Source organism: Eretmochelys imbricata, chromosome 3 (assembly GCF_965152235.1).
Source record: "Eretmochelys imbricata isolate rEreImb1 chromosome 3, rEreImb1.hap1, whole genome shotgun sequence".
NCBI classification, from domain to species: domain Eukaryota; kingdom Metazoa; phylum Chordata; order Testudines; family Cheloniidae; genus Eretmochelys; species Eretmochelys imbricata.
Window position 1 is genome coordinate 197,643,247 of NC_135574.1, and position 27,791 is coordinate 197,671,037.

General features: G+C 40.6%; 1 protein-coding gene across 1 annotated transcript in view; it reads left to right on the forward strand.

Moving 5' to 3' along the window:
- The window catches only part of KIF16B (kinesin family member 16B), a 234,811-nt gene extending 220,224 nt beyond the window's left edge, over window positions 1-14,587 (forward strand). The window contains exon 26 of the mRNA XM_077812041.1: window positions 13,658-14,587. Within this exon, the coding sequence (XP_077668167.1) occupies window positions 13,658-13,816 (159 nt within the window). The 3' untranslated portion in view covers window positions 13,817-14,587. The remainder of the gene's footprint in view (window positions 1-13,657) is intronic.
- Window positions 14,588-27,791: the final 13,204 nt, after the last annotated feature.

A 27,791-nucleotide genomic window follows, 5' to 3' on the forward strand; every position in this document is an offset into this window, starting at 1 on the left:
TGCCTGTCCCTGTCCTGGGGCAGCTGCCCCGACAGCCACCGGTGCTCCAGGCAGCGCAGTAAGGAGGCAGGGAGTGGGGGGCTTGGATAGAGGGCAGGGGAGTTCGTGGGTGGGGGTCGGGGCGGTCAGAGGGCGGGGAACAGGGTGGTTGAATGGGGGCAGGGGTTCCGGGGGGGCAGTCTGGAAGGGGGGTGGGGGGTTGGATGGGGCAGCGGGGGGCAGTCAGGGCACAGGGGAAAACGGTGGTTGGATGTGGTGAGGTCCCGGGGGGGCTGTCAGAAAGGAGAGGGGGGGTTGGATGGGGCAGCAGGGGGCAGTCAGGGGCAGGGGGCCTGGGGGTGGTCAAGCAGAAGGGGTGGTTGGATGGGGCAGGGGTCCTGGGGGGGCAGTCAGGAAGGAGGGGAGGTTGGATGGGGCGGCGGGAGGCAGTTAGGAGCCGAGGGGCCAGGGTCGAGCAGGGGACAGAGAGCAGGGGGTGGATGGGGCAGGAGTCCCGGGGGGGCTGTCAGGGGGCAAGAAGCAAGGGGGGTCGGATAAGGGATGGGGGCTGGGCCATGCCTGGCTGTTTTGGGAGGCACAGTCTCCCCTAACCGGCCTTCCACACAATATCAGAAACCTGATGCATCCCTCAGGCCAAAAAGTTTGCCCACCCCTGTCATATGCAGACCAGAATTTTCCTCTGGTGGATGACAAAATCTGGTCACTCTTCATAAATGATATTCAGCTGGTTACATTCCAGTAGCATTTGTAATCTTGAACAGACTCTGACTTCTGTCATTATTTCCTGGACAACTTCTATCAAGGACAGGACAGACCCTGATGACTAATCAGATTCAATTAGTATCTCATCTCTGGCGAGTGGCAACAGCTTCTTTCGAGCAGAGGCAAAGTTTAGGTTTTTCTTACTTTTTTTGGAATTAACCAGACAGCATCAAATTAAAAACTTTTACGGATTAAGGCATCATGTACCTTAAGCAAACTCCCATGTCAGGCTAAATTCAACAGTTTGTCTACAAGAATTATTCCTTGAATCATCAGCAGCTGAGATGTCCTTGTGGCTTCCTCACTTTGCATCAGAACCAGTTTGTAACTGATTGCAAGATTTGGCCATGGCTCTGTATTCTGAAACATTTGAAGACTCTCCAAGTGGAACTTCTCTTACAGGTATGATTTTCCACTGTTCAACTTCAAAATGAGTTAAACATTGTCAAGGCTGATTCCCCACTCTGGCACTTCAAGTTCAGAAATGGGGGCCCGCAAGGATTCAAAAAAATTAATACTGGCCACTCCAGGCTTGTATTAAACTCCCAAGGTTACCGCTTCTCTTTGACCTTGGATAGATAGATGCTGCCACCACCCGAATGCAAACCTCTTGGAACCCAGGAAGGCACACTTGGCCATACAAACTGTAAGAGGCTAATTAATTAAGATGAGCTATTATCAGCAAGAGAAAAAAAAACTTTGACAGGTGTGTCTACTTGTCTAAATGGACTATCTTGATTATCACTACAAAAGTTTTTTTTCTCCTGCTGATAATAGCTCATCTTAATTAAACACGCTTATTTTAATTGGCTTAATTGGCTTACCTTAACTGGCTTTGGTCAAGGAAGTTTTCCCCACGTTTGATGATAGCAACATTTGGCAAACGCATTCTTTTTCAGGAACCCCTAGTAGTTAAGTAGCAGTTGAATGTAATTTTCATATACTTCTGTTCTTTCTGGTTCCAGCCAAAATAGGAAGGAAAATTACTGAAGTAGTATGAGGATTTTTGTGGCATTTTCAACCCAACCAGGGCCAGAATATCTCTGGAAACTTCATGCGAGACTTCTCTTTTTGGCTTGGGTGAGTGGGTGGCATTTGTGAGAGAACCTGTGTTTTGAGAGAAGGAGACGCAGAAGGTTGTGGTCTGCATAGGTCCTCATCACATGTTGGGACTGTTCGGCTGAAAAGGGTCCAGACGGCCTCAAATTAAAGTCATGGTTGTTAACTACAAAACAGGATCATCGTTAAAGTTACTTGAAGTTTATATGTACCTTAATGTGTTCCGGTCCTCAGAAGTTCAAAACTTTTTCAGTGCATTCATTGATAGGAAAATGTGACTTAAATTATCCAAAGAGTAGTCTTGTAACCTTTGACCAGTCTACATATTTATAATTCAGAGGCTTTTGGCATTGGATTTTTTAATATAACACAGGATATCCACGTCCCTTGTGTCTATATTGAATTAACTGCTGGTAAGTTTGCACAGAGAATTCTCTCTTCTTTTAGAGAACTGAGAGAGACTAATTATATATTCAAAATTACCTATGGTAGATTTAAATTCTGGGCTTTAGCAATAAATGTCCTATTTGCCGTCCATTAATTGTTTCATCAGAGACCTGTTTAGGGTAAAACTCTAAATTAATTGTTCAGTTGCTTAATGACTGTAACTTCACTTTAGAGCCAACTTTGCTTGATTAAATCTGCCTTAACTGAAACAGCCAAAAATTTTGTTGATAAATTTTGTTGTTAAAAGTTAGTGTGAATTTTTCCTTTCATGCAATTAGACTTCTGTAAATAAGGATATACAGTATTATCCTATTTTTGATAAAAACTACAAGGAATGTAGACAGTTTGGGGATTATTTTTTTTAAACCGGTAAAGAAACCAAAATGGAAAAGATGTTTCAATTAATGTGTCTGTTTCCATTTTGATTGCAAAATGTGTTTTCAGTAGAATGTAGTTGCTTAGTTGGTTGGCTAGATGTATTCCCTTTAGGAGGGATTGGCTAAGGAAATGTCACTACACTCCAAGCATTACTTCCCCCCCACCCATTTTCCCTGTATCTCCCATTTGCAACATCCACTGTTTTTCTTCTCCTAAACACGAAGAACTACACTCCAGTTTATATAGTAACAAGCTTTAGGTTCGTAGATCTCAAAGCACTTTACAAAGATAGATTAACACCGTTATCCTGCACTTTCTATATATTTGAATATACAATGCAGACTATGCAAGTGCATTAAATGGGCCAGGTGTTTAACATCCCAACTCCAATCTGTTTATCTGAGGTAACCTAATTCATATTATTTACAGGCAAATTGAGAAGATGAGTACTGTATAAAAAAAAATGTGGTAATCAAAGTCAAGTGTAGTAAATAAAAGTTGCCTTTTTCTGGTTGACTTTCATGCCAGTGAACCCAAGTACAAAAAGCTGACAAAGCTACTGATTAGATGTCAGTTCAAAGTGATTATTAAAAGACAATTGTTAGATTCTAGTGATGAGCTTGCAACAGCTTCCTTAGTATCAGAGCTTTAGGAAGAGCTTTAAAGCCAGCTTCTCATTAGCGCAGTTCTTCCAATTTGATTGTAGGCCTATGATGGTATGAAAGTAACTGTCCTTAGAAGCAGCTCTCCCAGATAGTTTTTAAAGTGTTAAGAATAAATTTAGAAATCATTCAAAGAAAGATTGAAGCTTTTCTTTTCATTATTCATGTGCATATGTACCTGCTCATTTTGCTGTTGAAAGAGTAAACAATATTGAAGATTTGCAGCACTTGATTGTACTAGAGAAGGTGCCAGTTGCATGGTCTCAGAGTCAGTCTGAACTTTGAAATGTTGTTTGTTTTGGAGAACCATTTTTTTTAATTCCCTAAAATGAGAGGTACTATAATGGAGGCTCTGACAGGAAAGAAACTGACATTAGCCCAAAAAGGAGAGCATAGTAGGTTGATTTTGTGAATATCAAATATGTTAACGCATTTCTAGGATGATTGCTTTAGCGAAAGATAGCTAGATGGGGCTCTTATAACCTATATTTGCATTAAGAAAATATTTTTAAAAACAAAAATAATAAATGAAGCATTGGCTTGCATGCAGGAAATAAAACCTATTTAGCTAGCCACTTTGAAGCTATATGACATATCAGGTTCGTGATTGCCCAGAGGCACCAGGAGTGTTGCCCAGAGGCACCAGGTACATCCCCTTTGAAGTGGCAGTGTTCATAGTGGGAGTTGTAGCAGCTGTCAGCGGTGAAGAGATTAAACATTCCAACATTTTTGGGTGGCATTGTCGTCTTTGTATCAGGCACCGTCTTCAAAAAGTGAATGATTTTTCCTAATGATTACATTTAATAGATACAAATAAGAAGAAACTAAGATTTCTACATGCACCAAACACTTGCATACTCTAGCTTAATCTACATGCAGGTTACGAAATATATCATGAATAAACTCCATTGAGATTCAAACAGAACACAAGATATTGTATTCTAATAATATTGATAGGGAGAAGAGTTGATTAGTTCATGATTAGTTCAGTTCAGACCTCCAAGTTAGCCCTAAAAAGGGGTCTTCTAGACTTGAACGGATCAGTAATTGAAATAACCTATTGGATTGATTCACTTCAATCCAGTGAACAAAAGCAATTTACTGTCGGGCACTTGCAGGACTGGATTTGCAAATCTAATTTGCAAATCTGGATGTGTAACGTTACTTTTGACTGTTATAAGTACCCTGCAAACAGCTTTTAGGTTCCTAAATATGATTTCAGTTGTTTAACTTCAGGCACCCCCTCAAGTCATAAATTTAAGGCCAGAAAGGACCACCAGATCACCTAGTCTGACCTCTAGTCTGACCTCCACTGCCATTAAACACCATCCAGCCATCTCCTCGCTACACTCAACAATCAGAATTAGACCAAAGAATTACAGCACGTAGGAGAGTGAACTGTTGTGTGGCACAGCCAGAGAAAACAGGTGGGATTAAGGTGCAAGGGATTTTTTGCAATAAAAATATGAACTTTTCTGTGCAATACATTGTGTTTTCAAAGGAAAAAAATAGGATCAATGATTCAGAATTTTCAGCCTTTTCACAAATTTTCTTAAAGTATCATAAAAAGGAGGGAACCATTAATGTTGATTACAAAATGTATGGGTTAACCTATTTCAGACTTAGTTTAATTTCACATTAGTGTCGATAATAGTTACATTTTATTTTGCTGTCCGTTCAAGACATATTCCTCAACATCCTCTTGCAAAGCAAGCTGAACAGTTGCCATACCTGTGCAGCTTTCCAATAACGACCCACCACAGTCTGGAGCTGAGTGTATCGATAAAGTGAGCTTTCGATTGAGGACGCAAGGTGCAACTCATTACTGTCCTTTTTTGAGGCAAGTTTATCAGTCATCCTCCAGTTTTTGATTTCACCAGAGGAAGTTGAAGGTGATGCATGTCAAGTACTTTGGTAACTATTTACCAAGGCCACTCTAGCAGATGACATGCTGTCACTGCTGGCCAAGGGATGCGTAGTAAATTCAATTTCTTTATTGCCATCTGTGAAAAGGTTTTGACAGGATTCGTTTTGACTTGTGCTCTGGAGAAAAGAATGATTTCCTTCACTAGCTAGGTCTGTTTTGATCTTTTTAATATGGCCTTTTACTTCCAAAAGCAGATTCACACAGATATAGCAACTGTAAATCACAGTTGTTCTGTCGCAGGCTATGGGTATGGTTTTTATTGGAACTACATAAAGCCAATGAATGTAACCTTTTAACATGCAGACATTGTAACAAATATTAAGTCCCATAGATTGTAAATGAATTTCATTTGTTAAAGTGTAATATCAAGCAGAATATTATTGCAGTTCGTGAACTAGACTGACTTTAGAAGTTAATTCAACTGATGGCGGAGAATAATAATTCAACATAATGTGCTCATGCTGTTAGACTTGAACAGAAAAATTATCTAAATAGCTATAATGAAAAGTTTGGTTTTGCAAAGATAGAATAGCAGTTTCACCTTGAATTTTAACCAGCCTCTGACAGAATGCTTTGTATGTTAACAAAAATTTAATATTAATATATTGACTTCAAGTTGTTTGTTATCACTCTGACTAAAATTGAGTTTTGTTGGGACTTAGTCTCCTGAGCACCTAGGTCAGTTCTGAAAATCAGACTTAAGTTCCTAAGTCACTTAGGCACTTTTGAAAATGTTATCCCTGATCTTTGTGCTGTGTGTATATTATGAAGACATCTGTAGCAACTCTGGGCCAGATCCTTCATTAATATAAATTGCCATAGTTTCACTGGAGCTGCACTGACTTACACCTGCTGAGAATGGCGTCCTCCATAATTCAGGTTGTGCTCAGATTCGTAGTTCTCATGGGGGTTAAATCCTTTTTGTAACTTAAGGAGAATGTTGTGGACATGCACCAGAGTCACAACACTTGCTCTTGGGCAGAGTTAATTTTTTGGAGAATAACAAATATTTTCAGTAACATGAGTTTTAAAATTGAGACTTGCAGTCTAATATTTCCTTCAGATCCCACTAACAAACGGGTTGCTTCTAGCATGTTGAAGTTCAGGTCTATGTACCTGCACACAACTCAGACATAGGCTAGTTTAAAAAAAGTTATTAGCATTATTCATCATAACTGTTGTATTCATGCTTTCCTAGCAAACACAACCAGTTTACAGCAGAAGCAGTGACGCTCTGACGTTTGTACACACACACACACACACACACACACCTCTCTCTCCCCCTCCCTGGCAAGTTTCGCTCTCTGGCTCCTCCCTGAGGAGTCCCTATAGCTGCAACCTTGGATTTTCTTCCTTAGCACATTGTCGATATCTGAAACCTGTCTGTCAGCAAGAGAACTTAATTTTGGTGAGGCCAGAGTTAAGATTACACGTGTGAGATTCTGAAGAATTGGTTATGTGCATTATGCATGGCTGTATGGTGGAACTGAAAGATAGTTTGTTGTGGAGGTGAGACGTCTGAGTGGGTGTTAGGGATTGTAACCTAAGGCATGCAAATTGAGGGTGATCTGGATATTAAATGGCGATTGTCTTGATTTATTTTTTACAATTCCATTGGTAGGAAATATGTGTAAGCCGCCTTAACTCTGTTAACCTTCAAAAGGTTGAAGACGCCACTACCAGGAAACAGTATTGCTTGGGTGGGAGGAGCCGGTGATGCGATTCAGCATTAGGCTGAATCATCAATTGAGTAGCAAGGGTTTGGCTAAAGGAACACATTTCATATTCTTTGGTTGTATAGCATGAGGCCATTTCACCAAGCACCGGGCCCAATTAATGCCTGGAACTTTGAGGCAGGTCTCCCTCCCTTTAATATTGTAACTGATGCAGTTGTGGTGTGCTGCTTTAAATCCATTTGTGTGTCATTCTTCTTTCTCCTACATGTCCTGATCAACCTCTTATCTTTGTGCTTACACAAATTATCTAATTGCAGGGAAGGGCTCTGGTTTAATGTTGATGCATATGTGTAGAATTATAATAGGTACAGAGGTATTTACAGCTTCTTTTATTAAAATGAGATTTCCAAAACTTTGTCCACTAATGACAGTGCTGTTTAGTTCTATAGTTTTGTTATAAGCAAAGTCCAGAACTTGATTCTTTCCCTACAAAAGATACAGGACCAGATGATACTGTAACATTTCTAGAAATTTATCATTTGTGCTTAGATTTTCAAAGAAATAACAGCTTTTAAACACTAAATATTTTCTCAGGCACTAGGGTTTTTTTCCCCTTCATATAAAATTGAAACTGCCCACAGTGACCTCAGTGTATATACAGTAGTGTGGGGATCTAGAGGTGACTAATTACTATATAAAGTGCATGAAATATATAACATTCAAGATATTGAATAAGAAAAGCTAGTATGCTCATATATTTTACTCTAGAGTTGATTTTAGGATATCTTGCAATATGTTCCAAGATAACTTGGAAAAGAACTGATGCCAATGTATTTTTAGCAAGGGTGGGTGAAGCAGTCTTGTAAAAAGAACCTTGAATGCAAGTCTGTTTAACTCTTAGAGATAAGGTGAGTGAGATATAATCTTGTATTGAACCAGCCTCTGTTGGTGAGAGAGAGAGAGAGAGAGAGAAGCTTTTGAGCTAACACAGAGCTCTTCTTTAGGTCTGGGAAACCTACCCAAGGCAGCTCTATGCTACAAATTTCAATCTGCGCAGCTGCAGAGATGCAGCTGTGTCTCTGTAGGTGTCTGGTGCAGGGGGGTTGGGGTGCAGGAGGAGTGCGGGATTCAGGAGTGGGCTCCGGGTAGGGGGTTGGGGTTCATGAGGGGTGCGGCAGGGGGCTCAAGGCAAGGGATAAGGGGGCTCAGGGCAAGGGGTGCGGAGTAGGGCAGGGGGTTGGGATGTGGGGTGCTGGAGCGGTTCGGGGTGCAGGCTCCGGCCCGGTGCCACTTACCTGCAGCAGCTCCGGGGTGGCAGTGGCGCGCAGCGGGGCTCAGGCAGGCTGAGGCCGCGTCCCTAAGGGAGGGGGAGGAGCAGAGGGCTCCACGTGCTGCCCTCGCCTGCGGATACCTCCCCCAAAGCTCCCCTTGGCTGCAGGGCGGGCGATGCCTGCAGGCGAGGGTAGCGCATGAAGCCCTCTACCCCCCAGTGTCCCAGGGGCCATGGTGCTGGCCACTTCTGGGAGCGACAGAAGGCTGGCAATCCCGTGGGCCAGATCCAGCCCATGGGCTGTAGTTTGCCCACCCCAGAACTAGATAATGTCCCAATGGTTCAGAATTAGTTCAGTTTGCAACCCCTCAGCACCATTCTTCCTTATGAGTTCCATCTTCATTCTTTTCCCTCTCCATGATATGTATCGCTGTGCCTGCTGCCTATTATTGGGCTATCACTCATCCATTTACTGAGTCTCATTCCCTGTGGCTCTTGCTTGTTTGCAAGGAAGAGAGGCCAAGAGAAGAATTAGAAATGACTAAATGTTGCAAAGCCCAGTTCTAGAGAGAAGACATGAAACCCTTAGCTCTCACCATTCCTTTTGTAGGATCACCTCAGATAGTGCACTTTGCAAATCCTCTCTCTCCATGAGTCACTGCCTCAAGTCTCTGTGTGTCAGCATGCCATCTCCGGAAGGCTGCTTCTTAACAGATTCCTATAGTTTGTAATAATACCTAACATTTTATATAGTGCTTCACATCTGAAAACCACTGCAGAAAAACATCAGTTACTCCTCATGACACCTCTGGGAGGGGGAGAGAAGAACTAATATGTTTAACTTTTTTTAAAATTAAATGGTAGAGAAAACACCTGGAAGGTGTTTCCCCTTTTCCCCCATTAGATGGATCTAATGATCTGAGAAAGATCAAGCTGGCTAACATTCAGTGACACGGGATGCCTGAGCAATCAGTGTCTTTTAGAGTCTGCCATTTAAGCAGATCTTTGTTTCTTTTTGTCACTGCTTGGAAGCCGTCATAGCTAACCATACTCCGGTTTACCTGCTCATTTTGCGCTAGATTCTGATATCCATATTCATGCTTAGGAATATCTTAGGCTGAGGTACTCCCATTGAAACCACATGTACTAATTGCAGAGTAATGTGTTATTCAGAGTGAGTAAGCTTGAAACCTGTCCCTTTTTATAGTATTTTCATCTTTTCTATACAAAATAGCCATGTGCTTTTCCTCTATGAATAGTTTAAACCAAGATTTGGCTTAAAACTTGCAACACTGTACTCCTTTGTTAAAAGATTATATAGTAGTTATATGGCTGGGTCTGAGCAAGGCTAGCATTTTAATAAAGGGGAAGATGGTCCAACGATAGGAGTTGGATTAACAAGTTAGGCATTCTTTTTCCTAGTCTGCCACTGATTCTTTGTGAGACCATGGGCAAATCTATTAATATCTGTACCTCAATTTCTTCAACTATAAAGTGAGGATTATTTCTTACCTCACCATGCTCTGTAAGGCTTAACTCATTAAGGTTTGTAAAACTGTGTGAACTCCTTTAAATACAAGAGCAAAATATTTCATTATTGTGGGGGTTGTGAAGCCCAAAGCTCAAGAGAATTACCAATGTTACAAGAAACCTGCTGTAAAAAATAGTTAGCAAGTTTGGGAAGGTCCAAACCTATAGTCCAAACCCATGATGCTGGAAGTTTCTTTCACCTTCTATAAGTACTACAGCTGATGAGTTTTAAAACAATGCAAAGTTTAATTTAAAAAAATCTAATTCTTATTAAACTTTGTGATTGGTCTCCAAAGCTGTCACTCTTTGTAACATATGAGAACAATATAATTGAGTTGTGTTCTCTGTTAATATGCCACAACTGAATGGAAGATAAGAATCCTTTTACATTCCAGAAAACTTTTCAATTTTAATACTGTTAAATAAATTTATGGGTTCATGTTAAAATATGTAAAATTATGAGGTCCCCACTGAGTGAGGTAGTGCAGAAATCATTAGAATGACATTGCACATCAGATGAACACTGGCCTACGGTTATAGAATGACCCCTATTAAAATAATAGTTTTTTAAAACTTTAAATGGTTATAATTTCACCATTCACCAAATGAAAATGGAGGGAAAGCAGCTTGGCCCATTCAACAAAAGAAACAGCTTTGAGGCTTGCAAAGATTTCTAGGTTTTTCTCCCGCAGGGATACTTGTCATGCAAGGTTAAAGCTTTGAGGTTTAAGTTTGTGTAGTTCACATAATATAGATCTCAAGTTAGTCAGTCTAAAAGACATGAAAACGTAGGACAAACCAAAAGGGCAGAATCTTCACCTTTCAAATCTTGGGGACACAGTTCTAGCATGCTTTGAACCTAAGAATAAAACAGAATGGATTCCTGCTTTAAACATTTTCTTACATAGTGGTAATAAAATTCCTGTACAAAGTAATCTTTCATATTTCTTAGTGTATGCTTGGACCAAATGACTGATAATAAATATATGTTAAAGTGTTTAAGTATAAGAGCTGTCCATCTAATGATGCCACGATTCCATGCCATCATTGGAAAACAGATATTTACAATTACAGCGGGTGTTTTGTAAGCCAACAATTTAACAATGTAAACACTAGTAGCAACATGAACTCAGAAGTGATTTTGAACACTGATTGCTAGACTAAATAATCCAGAACAAGTGAATATTGTAATCCTTACTGTTCTGAAAGCATTTACCAGAATGAAAAATAAAATAAGTCAAAAGAACATGTCCCTTAGAATATTTGTAATAGTGAGTTCGATTGTTAACTTTAGAAGTGAACACTGCAAGACTAGAAATAGATGTTGATATACTATAGTACGTTCCACATTTGGGGGACAGCAAGGCTTTGAGTCAGGCACTGTTAGTGTAGTGACTGGATAGGAAGTCATGACAACAATGTGTGCAGCCTTAGTTCACATGTGGGCTAGAACATCAGGACATGTTTCACTGTATTATGGAATCTTTAACTTCCAACCAGCACATCTCGACCAACCGGTATGGGGTGAAGGGCACAATGGCCCCATGCTGCACTTCAGCATCATACGTCATGCTGCATATGAGCCCTGATCCAGAGGCTATTAAACAAGGTAGCACATACTGACATACAATATATGGTGTTACTAGAGTGCAGTATATGGCATTGAAATCTTACTTCAAAACGAAATTTCAGCAAAAAAAAAAGAAAAAAAAAAGGGAGGGGGGTAACATTTTCACAATTTGTTCTCCACTTTCCAGCCAGCTGTAGTGTTCCAACCATGATTTCTGTGCAGATCTGGGAAAATTATGTGAACCAGTAGTTGCTGTTGTTACCATTTTCATTTCACGTACATATACTCGCCTAGCACAGAGCTTCTTTGTACTACTACCATTAGAATTGCCCAGCCTACAGCAAGAATAGTGGCTTTACAGGAAAGGCATGGCAGTAAATCACCTGGCCACACAGACCAAGGTGAATACAATTTCCTTTCTAATGACTGTGACTAAAAAATCGGTGCCTTCTGTGAACCTTCAGATCCAATAAACTGGAATTACTGCAGTAACTTTCCACTACTAAAACTCGAGCAGAGTGTTATATTTTTACATTTGATTTACTTCCCTATTCATCCTTCAGGCTTTATTGGGTTGGGATTTTTTTTTAAGGGACCCTACTTCGTGAACTAATTATGACAAATGTTGTCACAACATCTGTTGCCTGCTTTAAATTATCTCCTAGTCTGTTGGAATTCATCTTGAAGGCATTTTCGTAATGAAATATTTCTTTTGTGAACATTAATACAACCTGTGGGAGATTTGAATAAAAAAGAAAATCCACCAGTCCTGCCAAGAGAATAGCTTATGTGCCAGCTGCTTTTTTGTTACCCTGCATTCCGTGACATTAATATAGTTTGTTTCCAAGACTCTTAACAGCGAATGGATAAATATCTTGTTATATTATGGAGAAGTTCTTCTTGAAAAGAGAGCAGGTAATGTGGACTTTAATTAGGGTGACTGCTTCCCAGAATGGATGGATTAGGGCTGTATGCTGCATTCAGGTAACTGAACATCACATTCATCATAGGATATTGTACTAAATAGATTTCTCCCCCCGAATGCATGATTAGTGTGTAATATCTAAAGATATGACGAGTCAGTTATCTTTTTAATCCAGTCTGTAGCAGAGCAAAAGACTTTATCCTTTTACTTTAGATAAGATTTCCCTTGCAGCTATTTGCATGGAGTCAGGGAGGTGATATTTTTGGTTACTCTTTAGTACAGGTCTGTGCATCTGCCTCAGCATATGTTTTATCTACCACATTTCATTTGAACATGCCAAGCGCTGTTTGTTAAATCGCACTAAACGTTCGTGTTCCCCCAAAACCTTACTTAAAGAAACCCCATCGGTTTTGCAAAAGTGACCTTTATGTTGTTACTGCCACAATTTCACACGATGTAAATGGATACAATCGGTGGAATGGTTGGTAAATATTACTGTTTGGAACTGGAACACTTCTTGCATTTTGTATTTGTTTTAGACAGTTTTAGGGTGGATTTCACTGGAAGGACCCAGTTCAGAGATAATTACTGCACCACAACTTTATGTGGAGGGGCAGAAGGGGGCTATTGTCCAGTTGGCCGAAGGAAGGGGGAACAGTGCTTTACAGGTGGGGAGAGGGGTGAGTCAGGGGCTCATATGAACGGTCTAGCAGCGAGCCAACTGCCCTTTCCTATAGCCCACCTTAACCCTCCTATGAGGAGGGGTGGATAAGGTCCCAGCAATGGGTTGGCTGGGAGACCTAGATGGAAAAGGGGGTTAGGGTGGTAGAAGCCTCCAGGATAGTTATTGAATGAACATGGGGCTACCTGCACTGTACACTTTTATCTGCCAGATAGTCCCAGACATTTAATAATAGTGTTGCGGCCTTATTAAAACCATATCATGTGTCTCCTGTCCTTTCGATATAGCTGGACAATAAGCAACACGTGTATAATTTATACAGATGACCGTGATCAAAACAATTCCCTTTCAATTTAATGATTGTGGTACTTAGGTGGTGAAAAGTTCTTTTTCATCCATATTTAGTGAAATTCCTATAAAGTAGCTTTGAGTTTTTCGACCTGCTGCAATATTTGCTAGCTTTGGTAAGCCATGATTGGTAAACCATGATTAGCAGAGAGTAAGCTGGAGGTAGAGTAAAATAGTAACAATCCTGGAAGGAGAAGAATATAATAAACATTTTTATTGTATTGCCTGACCACAACATAACCATTTCAGAGACACGTTTTATAGGTTGGTATTTAAGTATGGTTAGTTATTAAAATGAACTTTTCCAAGTTCACAGAGATTTGTTTCGCTTTTTTTATGTTGCCTTGTATTTAACTCTTGAAAATGACTGTAACCAAAGTGATCATGAAAACACTGTGACATAGTGGATTTCTTTTCCCAGAAATACCTCAGGAACTTTTTCTGCATGATGCTCAAGTCTCCATCATCTCCATTACACATCGATAAAGTGGGACCAACCCTGTCAAAACACACCATCTGTGAGTTCTCACCATTCTTCAAGAAAGGAGTGTTTGACTACAGCAGCCACGGGACCGGCTAACTGTGTGCCCGGGACTCTTTGCCAGTGGAGCAGAATCCAAAGTTGTGCCTTCCATTCTGTGGTGTCAGAAAAATGCAAATAAAGACTCAATCTCCATGCCTGAAAATTTCCATCTGAAATTTTGCCAGTTAAAAACAGATATGCAACAATGCTGACCTTCATCCTTTAGCGGTTGTCGTATTTAGTGCCTGCATTTTCTTGGCATGGAATATACAAACATTTGTTAGCGCTAGTTGCTCTGGTAATGATGTACAAAAATTCTAATTCTCATGCTGTGTTGGGATCCACTCATTATTGAAAGTGCTTCCTTTACATTTGCTCAGACAATTCATTATAGTACTGCAAGATTATCTCCTGTTTACTGTGGTTATGTAGTCATAAGGGGAGTTTTTCTAATGTTCAGTTTCCACCAAGCTGTTTCTTAAGATTATTTCCTGTTTTTCATTTCCCCTTAACATAGTGTGGCATTTGAGATGATACTCACGCTCCATTGGTATTTGTTTATCCCAAGAAGCACAGTTTAACTATTTGAGGGTACAGTGTTCCTTATAAGAATCAAAGGACCTGTGACCTGAACATTTACAAAATATGTACTGCAGAGGATTTTAATTCAAACTCTGTAAAAGTCTTCCACGCTTGATTATACAGATGCAGAATGAATCACTTGCCATTAATTAAAAGAAAGGAAACAATAGTTATTCAAGAATGAGGTCAGCATCTTTTCTCATTGTCTAATGACCCGGAATGTAATTGTATATTGTGCACTTTACAGAGCTCTCAGCAATGCACAGAACTAAGGTAAAATGCTATATATTTTGGAATAGATGGTTTCTTCACAGTAGAGTAACACTTATCTGAATTTTAGTTGCACAAATTAGAATTTACGAGGTTTTACTCATACTTTAAAATTACTCAGGACTTGTTTAGAATTGCACATGTATATACAGTATAGTATCCATTTTGTATTACTATGGAACAAAAAACCAACAATATTAACTGGAATGAGGACATGTACAGGTTATATATAACAGATTGTGTAAAAAGTAGAGCTGTCAAGTGATTAAAAATGTATCACAATTAATCACATTGTTAACAATAGAATACCATTTATTGAAATATTTGTGGATGTTTTCTACATTTTCAAATATATTGATTTCAATTACAACACAGAATACGAAGTGTACCGTGTTCACTTAATTTATTACAAATATTTGCACCGTAAAAAACACAATAAATAGTATTTTTCAGTTTATCTCATACAAGTACTGTACTGCAGTCTCTTCATCATGAAAGTTGAAATTACGTACAAAAAATAACCGCATTCAAAAATAAAATAATGTAAAACAAGTCCACTCCTACTTCAGCCAATCACTCAGACAAACAAGTTTGGTTACAATTTTCAGGAGATAATGCTACCTGCTTCTTGTTCACAATGTCACCTGAAAGTGAGAACAGGCATTCACATGGCACTGTTGTAACAGGAGTCGCAAGATATTTACGTGCCAGAATCGCTAAAGAGTCATATATCCCTTCATGCTTCAACCATCATTCCCGTAAATATAAACAAACTTGTTTGTCTTAGCGATTGGCTGAACAAGAAGTAGGACTGAGTGGACTTGTAGACTCAGACATTTCACATTGTTTGGGTTTTGAGTGCAGTTATGTAACAAAAGAAATCTACATTTGTAAGTTACACTTTCATGATAAAGAGATTGCACTACACTACTTATATGAGGTGAATTGAAAAATACTGTTTCTTTTGTTTAGATTTTTGAAGTGCAAATCATAGAATATCAGGCTTGGAAGGGACCTCAGGAGGTCATCTAGTCCAACCCCCTGCTCAAAGTAGGACCAATCTCCAATTTTTGCCCCAGATCCCAAACGGCCCCCTCAAGGATTGAACTCACAACCCTGGGTTTAGCAGGCCAATGCTCAAACCACTGAGCTATCCCTCCCCCCAAATATTTGTAATAAAAAACGACAGTGTACATTTTGTATTCCGTGTTGCATAAGAAATCAATATATTTGTAAATGTAGAAAAACATCCCAAAATATGTAATGAATTTCAGTTGGTGTTCTATAGTTTAACAGTGCAATTGATCACGGTTACTTTTTTTGAGTTAATCGAGTGAGTTAATTGCGCTTAATCGAGAGCCCTAGTAAAAAGCAGACTCAAACAACTTTCAGATATTAAAATGTGTCATAAAATAGGTTTTCATGCTCACTTTCATGACTATAAAAAGTGCCATCTGGTTAATCAGAACTACAATATGAGTTTCCATATGTTAGGTCATGGAATCATAGAATATCAGGGTTGGAAGGGACCTCAGGAGGTCATCTAGTCCAACCCCCTGCTCAAAGCAGGACTAATCCCCAACTAAATCATCCCAGCCAGGGCTTTGTCAAGCCTGACCTTAAAAACCTCAAAGGAAGGAGATTCCACCACCTCCCTAGGTAACACATTCCAGTGCTTCACCACCCTCCTAGTGAAAAAGTTTTTCCTAATATCCAATCTAAACCTCCCCCACTGTAACTTGAGACCATTACTCCTTGTTCTGTCATCTGCTACCACTGAGAACAGTCTAGAGCCATCCTCTTTGGAACCCCCTTTCAGGGAGTTGAAAGCAGCTATCAAATCCCCCCTCATTCTTCTCTTCCGCAGACTAAACAATCCCAGTTCCCTCAGCCGCTCTTCATAAATCATGTGTTCCAGTCCCCTAATCACTTTTGTTGCCCTCCGCTGGACGCTTTCCAATTTTTCCACATCCTTCTTGTAGTGTAGGTCAAATTAGCCATTCTACTTTATATTGTGTGAAATGGTCGTACAATTAAACCTAGCCTGACAAAGTTGACAATGTGTATTTGACAGTCCAAATTGTGACAACATTAGCATTATAAATACAAGGAGAAAAAGTGAAGACTACACATTTGTATTCAATCATTGTGACAGTTCCTATTTTAGAAAACTTGCAAACTTAAAAGATTATGTGAATAAATAGAATTGTTCTAATAAGATGCACATCTATTAGTGCATATTCCAATTAGTAAATATGAGCATTAGGGTTAAATTTTTAAAAGCACCTAAGTGATTCAGAGACTTAAGTCCCATTTTAAAAAGTGACTTAGGAGCCTAAAGATATGTCTACACTGCAAATAGAAAAGTGGAAGTGAGTTTGAGCCCAGGTCAACTGACTCTGGCTTGCACTACAGAGCTAAAAATAGCTGTGTAGACATTCCCGCTTGGGTTGGAGCCTGGACTGTGACACCTGCTGAGGGGAATTGGTCAATGAGCCCAGATTCCAGCCCAAATGGGAATGTCTACAGTGCTATTTTTAGCCCTATAGTGCAAGCCCCACACCTTAGTCAGTTAACGGGGCTTTGATAGCCACTGCTACAGGTGGTGGTTTGTTTTCTTTGTGACGTATAGATATACCATAAGTCTTACTGAAAGTCAAGAGGATTTAGGAGCCTGTCACGTTTGAAAATGGCACCTGGGTCTCTAAATCATTTAGCTGCTTTTGAAAATTTTACCCTAAAGCTCATTGCAAAAGGAAGACATTTTTTTTCTTCTTTACAATAAAATATTATTTTATAGGCAGTTTCTGTAAAATAATTTAAACAAGGTGGTTTTAAAATAGAATATACTTTACTGCATGCCATCTATGTGAAAGAAGCTGATGTACCAAAGAACCCTTTTTACTTGCTTTATTATATCAGTTTCTGCAAACTTACTGCACAGATTACCTGTAGTGCTGTTTAGGTTCATCAAAGTGCTTTCTCTTTAAAAATAGCAATGGAGACGTACTTCTCAGGCCTTCCTGAGTGCAATTGTGGTGGGCCACGCACAAAATATATGCCTATTGCAAGAGCTGGAGAGATTCCCATAGGTAAGTCAAATGTTTCACATCATTTTAGATTTTGAAAACTATGTGAAAACAAGAATCACTTATGGAATACTGTCATACCAAAATCTGAATTAAAAAACTTGGTGATATTCCAATACAGACCCAAATTAGTGCATATAGAACCAGACTCTCAACAGATCTAAAGCTGTGTCAGTAGAGTGATGCTGATTTACACCAGCTAGGGATCTGGCCCATAGTGTTGAATGTGCGTAACAAACATAACAGAATAAAAACTAACCACATACTTGTTTTTAATATCAAAATATGTCATCAGTTTGGAAGCTATATGAGTAAATGTGGTGGTGTTAAAAGGCATAATGAGACCAGTGGTTGGAAACTGAAGCAAGACCAATCCAAACTAGAAATAAGGCACAGATTTTTTAACAGTAAGGCTAATTAACCATTAGAATAACTTACACAGGGATTTGGTGGATTCTCCATCACTTAGTCTTTAAATCCAGACTGGGTATCTTTCCAAAATAGAGGCTATATCTCATAAAAGTTATGACAGAATCTGCAGTTTCTATGGTCCGTGTTATGCAGGAGGTCAGACTAGATGATCATAGTGGTCCCTTTGGCCCTATAATCCATGAATCTGTTCTCTGTGGATAGTGATGTAAGTTTCAAAACCACTGGGGGATGGGGGGAGCTAAGGTCCTTATTAAAGGAAAGGAATGGCACTATGTTTTCACTGCCTGGACAATTAAGCATTCAGGCCCAGATTCAGCAACCACTGAAGCAGATGTTTAACTTTGATCACATGAGTAATCTATTGACTTCAGTGGGTCTATTTACATGCTTTAACCAAAGTGTGTTTAAGTGCTTTACTGAATCGGGGCCCTACTTTTGACACTTGTTAATTGAAGTTGTGTGCCTCCATTCAATGCATTGTACTACAAGGAATCACATCCTGGCCAACACGACAGACACTTTGTGCCAGCAGGGCTGCACAAAGGGGCTGCAAAGTTGCCTTAAATTTGCACCTGAGCTGCTCAGTCAAGAATTGAGAAGCACTAGCCAAAGCCAAAGCCTTTGCAGCCTCCACACTGGGCTAACTCAGTCCCAAGGATGTCACCTGAGAGCCATACTGCCTGTTTAATGGCTGCTGCTGAACCTCCTCCAGGCTCAATTTACCCCAATCACATCACCTGCAACAGAGGGCATGAAATGAATTCTGCTTATGTCAGCATCTGTTGCTCCTGAGCCACCTTCACACATGCCCACACAACCAATGATGACACAGCCTGTTAGGAAGGGAACAAAAGAGAGTCTGCCCGTTAGCAACAAGACAGTGTTGTATTGTACCCCTAGTTTGAGGGCCCCCCCCCCAAAAGCCCAGAGGCTCCAGCCTATGTGAGACAGGTTTTAAGGTGGGTACAGACAAAATAACTCTTCATTTCTTTGCCAGAATTGTTGGGGAAAAAATTTGCCCCTACATAACCTCTATGAAGGTTTCTGTTGCCTCCGTCTCTTGCCATTTTGAGACAAAGCGTAGAGAGGAGAGAAATTTTTAGAACTTTGCTCGTTACTTTTATTAACACTCTTGGAAATGGTGATTACAGTTTTGAAATTAAAAAAGAGGAGAGTTTTATGTCTTAAGACATTAACGGTTCATCTTTCCCAAAGAGATTCAACCCCATACTTTTCCACTTAAATCATTGAGACTTCAGTAATACTGATGCAGAATTTGCCATTTTCTGTTATCTAAACTTTGTATTCTATATGAGAATAAGAAATATGTTATCTTAGATTATGATAGGGCCTGACAGCTTTTTTCTCCATCTTTAATTGAAGACCAAAACTTTGAAGAAATGAATTATTTTAACTTACCAAGATTCTTATCTTCCTGATGTTTGAATTAAGCCAACCTTTGGTTTGCAATTTTACTGGATTGTATAAAATTTTCTTTTGATGTGATATGGAGTGATCATAGGTCCCATTCCTCCAGTCAGATCCACGTGAGTAGAAACTTGTCCTCTGTTGAAGTCCAATGGAGCCCTGTTAAATCCTTGGGGCTCCAGTAAGCACTGATATAAGCGTCTGCCCGTAGAAATCCAATTGCAAAATCAGGTTCATAATATGTTTTATTAGCAGCATAGTTTTTGATAGGCCGGTTACTACTGACTATATTTTTCTCTATATTTTTAAAATAGAGGAATTGTTATAATTAGCCATATTGTGTAAAAGTATTTTTAGATATTCTATCTTTTCAAAAATAAACATAAAAAACCGTGTAGGGATGATGAGCTGAAACCTGGATATATGCTTCTAGGGGTGAAGTGTGTAAAGTTACATGAAATCAATGTGTACAGTGTGTTTAAGTCAACAGATAAACTTGTTCCAATAGGGCAAAATACTAGATTGCATATAGTAACTTTTAAATGATATGCTTTTGTCTTTTACAGATTGAGTTTCAAAATCTTTGATAAAATGTGTAAAAGGTTCTCATTAACATCTAATAAAAGAGACGAAAGATGTTGGAATAGCATGTGGTATTTCATCTGTAGTGCGTGAAACATCTTAGCAACAAGAAATACTACAGCATCTGTACTGGTCCCTATTTTTTTCCCCATTTTCTTCCTCAAAATTTGTTCTCTTCATAAACACCTCTGTTTTTCTCAAATGCTGTGCTGACAGCAAAAAGGTGCCAACTTCCCGTGGCGTAGCTTGTGTGTTCATGCACAGATTCAGCAGTATTTTTTTAAAATGAAATTGGCAGGAGCTTCTGGAGTTACTATGGTACGATAGTCTCTTTCCCAAGTGCTTTGCGCAGATCCCTTTGATAGCTCCTTCCATCTTTACACAGCCCAATCTAGCCGGAATAGCTCCTTCTCGTGCTTCCTAAATTTTAGATGATTACCTTTTGTTTTCTTGTTTTGTACTATTTTGAAGAATTTGGAACGTGTTTTTTAAAAAATACATCATTGCCAAAAAGTGGGTATAATAAGATCTTCTGATCTTGAGAAATGGAAACCAATTTCATTGCTCTTTTTCATAGTTTGAACCTTTGAGTCGCCAAAGGTCCCCTATGCTACAGCTTCTAGGGGCATTACTATATGGTTTTCCACTATATTTAATATTTGACAAGAACCATTCCTCAAACAATGTGTCAGTCCCATGCTTCCAACCTAATTATGTCTCATAGCTTAGACCGGGGTAGTCAATTAATTTTTTGTCCAAGTCCAGATTTCTTGGTCAAAGTATAGTCAAGGTCCAGACTCCAGAGAAAATAATAAAAAATAACGATAATAATAAGTAAATAAAATGATTTTGCAGTCTGTTCAAAAGCGTCTGGCAGTCTGGATTTGGTCTGCAGTCCACCTATTGATTAGCCCTGGTTTAGACCCACCTTTAACTGCTTTCTGCACAAACCAGCGTTCTCATTTTTTCAGTATTGCAAATTATTTACATCAGAAAAGCTGAATCTCAAAAATGAGGACATAAAATGTAGATTAGGTCGTAAATAAATTAATCCCACTGATTTTTTTAAGCCTTCTGCATCACTATTTCTCTTTCGTCCTACATCTGGACCATTAGAGGCTGAAGTGTATGGTCAGAAGTATGTTTTTTTTTCTCAGCCTCGTTGAACACAGTAATAATGAGGGCTTTAAAAACTGCTTGGTGAAAACTCAAACTGCCTGATTTTCAAAGGTGCTGAGCAGCTTCTCTTCACATCGACTTTCATGGAAGACTGGGTTGCTCATCACCTCTGGAAATCAAGCCATGACGCTTCTCTGTCTATATCCATCTCCACCCCTCATCACTGTAATGTCTGAGAAACCTGGTTAAAGCAGTGGACCAAGTAGATATTGTTTGTAAAGCACTCTGAACATGAAAGATACTGTATAATGTGTATCCTTCGAGTGATTGTCCCCATGTGTAGTGCACTTCAGGGTTGTGCATGTGCCCAGGACTGAAGAATTTTCTTTAGTAGTGTCCGTGTGGTCTCCTCGTGTACCCTGCTCTTATCGTCTACACCAATGGAATAAAGGGGACTCTCAGACCACTGGTATCATAGTTCCTTCTTACCGCTCGTGATCTAGGATGAAGCTTCAGGGTTCATACTGGCTTCTTAGATTTCTCACTGTAAATAGTTCCAAAACATTTTATAGTCTCTTAGTACAGTTAGTTTGGAATTAGTTGAATAGGTGTCTGGTTCCTTTATCTTGGAAACCCCCCCGTCTGGGGCAGGAAGCCATTGCCATATTCCCCTGTCTTCCGGCCCTCCAACGGTTGTAGGGAGTATGCCAAGGATTTCTGGCTTTAAAAGCTGTAATACATACCACAAGCTGTTCCTGGTCACAGACTAGCACAAAATCCTTCCAGGTGCAGAATCTGCAGCTTGTTACCGAGTTGCACTAAACAGTCTAGGGAGTTTTGCCTGAGTACGTTCCTCATAGAAGAAGCAATGCAGGCGGGAACAACCTCTGGCTGGGGAGACCCCATATACATCAGCCTGAGGGAGGTAGAAGTGACCCTTTTCCAGTCTTGAGTGGCTCTAAGAACTCTCCCTCCAGCTCTGAGAAACGCTAGAGACCAGAGCAAGCAGGGGGAAGGGAGACATAAGCACTTCCATAAGGGTAAGAGGGAAGGTTCCCCATCCAAGCACTCTAAAATGGTAGATATCAAGTGATCCTGTATCTGAATCTGTTGATTTGGATTATTTCCATTTCTCATGTAGATAGCATTAATTAACAAACTGTGGATGATTAACTGAAAAACAGATTTCCCCATCTCTTTTTAATAAATAGCTTGGAAATAGGACTCCCCAAAATATCCATTCACGTATGTCTTGGGAGCATATCATCAGGGAGATGAGAAAATGCGTACACAAGTAGAGGTCTGATGCCAAGAGGTAATAAGTGTCTCCATGAAGTTACTGTGCTCACTGTACTCGCTTTGAAGTGAGTGGGAGTTCACTGCGCAACTCCTCCCAGGAGTTGCTTGGCAACTTGTAAAATCAAGCCCTAATATAGGCTCTCAATCTGTTGAAGTGGATTGGTTCTGGCAACTAAATCTATATAGGAGGGCATGTTTTTTTGATGACATGTATCCTCATCCATATGTCTTAGAAATTCAAAGTCTAGAATGTCATTATCTATTATGCAACTACTTATAAGGACGTGTTAGGAGAATAAGCTGAATTTTGTAGGTATGTGATACACATTCTGTAAGAATATGGGGAAAAGTTCTGTTTATGTTAAGGTCTTTCTAATGTCCTTAATTGTACAATTCAATTTAACAAAGCTCCTTTCTTCTCTATTTGTGCCCCATTCTGTGACCAGAAGGTCCAGTTAGCACCTTCTTCAAAATTGACCTCCAGTCAATACAACATGATGCTCATGTGACTAATAGTCAATATTTTAGTTAATAAGTGTGGTGAAGATTTGAAATGTGTCTACACTTACTGGTGCTGGTCTCATTACTAGATGCAGTATATATCTAAAACTTTTACATGCTGTGGTTGTAATGTTACAATGGACTGGCGATCGTGGGTTCTAGCACTGCCTTCTCTGTCGGATAGAATCAGAAGTGCTGAAATGTGACCTGAACCCAAAATGCTGCTACAGCCAAAGGGGAGCCTCATTTAGCTCAAGTTGTAGGGGCCCGTTGTTTAGGAGACGAGGGACCTCATTTTTCCCTGTCTTCGGCAGTGATAGTGTGGTCTGACACACTAGTGCACAGTGACACTGACATTGTGTGACATCTAGTGACAGTTGTGAAGTTCTGGGAGACCCTGGCTCTATTACAATTTAATTGTATGTGAACCAAACCAGTGAAGGTGATTGCATTTATTTTGATTTGTTTGGCTGCTACATACCATGGCCATTTTTTGGATTCATTTCCCGCTTCAGCAAAGGAAACCATCAAAGATTGCCCTGTGGAACTTTCCAGTTATTCTTTGGCGATGTGAACCTTTCATGACGAATGTGATATTTTTTCCTGGGTAATTATGAATAAATGTATCCAAGAATCTTTTAGTGCTTTCAAACATGAAAGCACTTGGGTGAAATCCTGGCTATTGAAGTTAGAAGCCAGGATTTCATGCCAGGTTTTTTATTTTGTTTTTTAACTTAACACCACTTGCAATGCCTACAGTTTATGTTGCCATTATAACTCTCTGTAATCAGTTGCACGTAACTTCACCAAATTTTAGCCATTCCGGCTCCATCTTCCTCAGATTGATTATTCTATGTATGTATGTATGTATTTGTTTCAGTAATTTCCAAGAATTAGTTTAGGGGAAGGACCTTCTTTTGCCCGTGTGGTGAAGGGCAGACGGAGGTGGGGCTGGAAGAAGGGCAGCACTGTTCCAAACAGGGAGACGGTATAAAGCCATTGAAGAGGGTCATATTGAAATGCTCCTTGCAACAATAGCCTGTCCCCCAGGGCTATGGGATAGTGGAGGGATCAGATGTATCCTCCAGGAAAGTGGGGGGAGGGGAAGGGAGCAGGTGGGCCCAGCTTTAACACCCCCCACACACACGCACGACAAGGGGAGAGATGGAAGAAGAATGACCTCTCTTTACCTCCCAAGGAGGAAGGGATATACTGCCCTATTGACTCCTATGTGTAGGAGGGAGAGCGGCTGAATGCTGGTCCCTCTGACTGGGCCTCAGGACCAGATGTAGGCTCTCGCCGGAGGGAATCCCAGCCTTCTGGGGTGGGACTTCCTGGTGCTTAGCTGGCTAAGGGTGGAAGCTAACTGTCCAGCCCAGCAGGAGGGGTGGGGCGCTTCCCCTGATGACAGTGACATCCGTTAGATTGGGAGGGATATTGATCCTGCTTAGCCACCTCCTCAAGACAGAAGGTGCAGCCAGCTGGTCACCCATAGAAGCCTGCAGGGCGGAGGAAGGATTAAGGCAACCAGACATGCCCCCAAGAAAACTCTCAGGGTAATTGGGGAGTGGGGTAGGAGCGATTTGAGAGGATGGGGCAGTAGAGAATAGGTGTGATTGAGGGGGGCAAAACTTCTGGGGAGTCGGGGGATCAAGTGGCTGCTGTGTCCCAAAGTCGGGAGGGAGAGGCTAGAGATGACACTGTTTGAGAGCTGAGGGAAGGGATCTTAGGGAAGCAGGAGCTCTAGGGATCTGGAAACAAGGAGAATGACTTGGGGAAGTGCAAGCAAGCCAGAGGGGTGGGTGGTAGGTAACTGCTGCGGCTGCGGAACAGGGAGGGCTGAGGTAGAGGGATGGGGAAGCAGGAAGGTCTGGGAAGGATGAAGAAGAGGGAAGGGGTCCAGAAAGCAGGTACTTGTTTGAGAGGGGAATGGGAGCTGCTGCATGTGGGAGGGTAGTGACTGCAGGTGACTGTTTCCAAGTCACAAGAGTGCATGAGCTCTTCATGTCATTGCAAGAGCCCTGTAGCAGAGGCCAAAATCGCTTGCGTTGCAAAAGTTCATGAGAGTTGGCAACACAGCCCATGTAATTTAACTCTGCCCCTTTCTGCACATAGAATATGATTGTCTTTTAATCATGTAATCACATAGTACTTTCTCCAGAGGACCCCACCACATTCAGTGCATGGGATGGATGGTGCTCACTGACTGAGTAGCTATTCAACCTTGATTCTTTTCCCAACTTTTTAATACTTCGCTTTGCAACTGTGAATGTTTTTCAACAGTTTTTTAAAATGTAATGCAGATATATAATGTGGGGATAGCTCCATTTTTGATTTCACAAGGTAAATAACTTTGAATTGAATTTGGGAATTCCTGAGATGAGGATGCTGCCTCAAATAAAATGCTATTTCTTCCTAACTCCTCCCCTAAGTGGTGATGTTGGGGGATCTTAACTCACGTTGCTGGGGAAAGAAAACCAAAGAAGAACGAAGATTTGCAAAACAGGAACTGGGACAGTAAGTGGCAAGAGCCAGTTTATAAGCAGGCATTTTGGTCTAGGAAGAATCTTTAAAAATATAAGAGAAACTGAGGAGTTAAAGTATGTCAGAAAAATCACAAAATTATATCTGTTAAAGATTTTAAACAGCTTATATGCTGGAAAAATAAGGCAGAGATCTGTGGATTGTAAATCCAGTGGATAGGGAGGAGCTGTAGACATGTTAATCTTGATATTAGTAAGGCTTTTTGACACAGTCTCACATGATATTCTCATAAGCAAGGAAGGGAAATGTGGTTGCAAGGGAATTACCATAAAGCGGGTACACAACTGGTTGAAAGACTGTAGTGAAAGAGTGCTAACTATTCTTGGAACAATGGTTCACTGTCCAACTGGGAGGGTGTATCTAATGGGGTCCCGCAGGGGAAAGTCCTTGGTCTAATACTATTTGATATTTTCATTAATGACTTGGATGATGAAGTAGAGAGTATACTTATAAAATTTGAAGATGACACCAAACTGGGGGGTTGCTAGTACTTTGGAAGATGGGATTAGAATTCAAAATGACCTTGACAAATTGGAGGATTGGTCTGAATTGAGCAAGATGAAATTCAATAAAGACAAGTGCAAAGTACTTCACTTAGGAAGGCGAAATCAAATGCATAACTACAAAATGGGGAATAACTGGCTAGAAGGTAGTATTGCTGAAAAGGATCTGGGGATTAGAGTGGATCACAAATTGAGTATGAGTTGACAATCTGATGCAGCTGCGGAAAAGTCTAATATCATTCTGGGGTGTACTAGCAGGAGTGTTGTATGTAAGACATGGGAGGTAATTGTCCCACTCTACTCAGCACTGTGAGCCCTCAACTGGATACGGTGTCCAATTCTGAGTGCCACACTTTAGGAAAGATGTATTGTAAGCAGAGTCTGAATGAGCTCTCCCTTGACCTCTAGTGCTGAACTTGGGGAAAAGACTTCAGGAGCAGACCTGTATTTGCATAGACACGCCTATTCTGCCTACCTGTTGAGCAGACAGAGCTGCTTAGCCAAAGTAACCAATTTTGGCTGGTTTTCGATTACAGTTCACTTTAGTAACGGGTAATGAAATGTTGTTGTTCTTAATGTATGCTTAAAAGGTGCCGGGGCTCTAGAGTTAGCATGTCTTGATTGAGAGGGGTCACCCTGAATTGAACCTCACTTGCTCAGCAGGCAGTAGGGATGCCAAATCCCAGTGACAATGAGGGAGGCTGAGGTCTCCACCTACAGAGTCCTAGACATCATTTGATCCTTCTCTTGCCAGTGTTCAAAGACAGAACTGGTTGGACTCAACTGAGAGGTTCCTTACTACCCTTGGGAATCACTAAGAATTGGGCTACGTGGTAGAATCTCAGAACGCGGCATCACGGAAGTGGCAGTGAGCAGCAAGTCAGCCGCAATGTTAACAGTGGCAGAGTTAAGCGGCAGCAGTGAGCCAGTTGCAGAGGCAGCAGCCCCAGCAGAGGCATTGCTTGATGCGCCCCCTTTCCCTTTTTGGAGGTAGGAGGTGAACCTATGTGAACGCAGCTCCGAACCCTGGGCCTTTGTTGACCAAGGACAGCCAGTTGTGAGTGGGGTGCTGTGGAGGGAAAGGGGAGTTAAAGGGATGTTTGATAGTCAGACTTTCACACCACAAGGTGGGAAACTGAGGCAAAGAACACTGCTCAATGTACTCTGGGGTGGGTGTTTGCTTATGGTACATGCTTTTGAATCACCGTTGTGGGTTTTCCAAGATTAATGCTGGCTTCTCTTTCCCTTTTAATAGTTTTCTTTTGTTGTACACAGACTCAGCCCTTGCGAGAGGGGAAATACTGCCTCGTAGAGGCAACCATGCGTGGTGGTTAGTTTTCCCAGATCATTGGGCAGTTGAGACACTTGAGACAGTTCTGTTTTGTGTTGTTAAAAAGAACTCCTAGATATTGAACCCAACCTTGGTTGCTGCTGGCTCCACCTGTCAGAAGGGTCACATGGACAAATCGGAGAACCCAGAGGAGAGCAACAAAAATGGCAAAAGGTTTAGAAAACCTGACCTATGAGGAAAGGTTTTAAAAAACTGGTATGTTTAGTCTTGAGCCAATAAAACTGAAGGTGGAACCTAATAAGCCTTCAAATATGTTAAGAGTTGCTATAAAGTCTGTGATGATTTGTTGTCCTTGTTGACTGGTGGTAGGACAAGAAGTAATGGTTTTAATT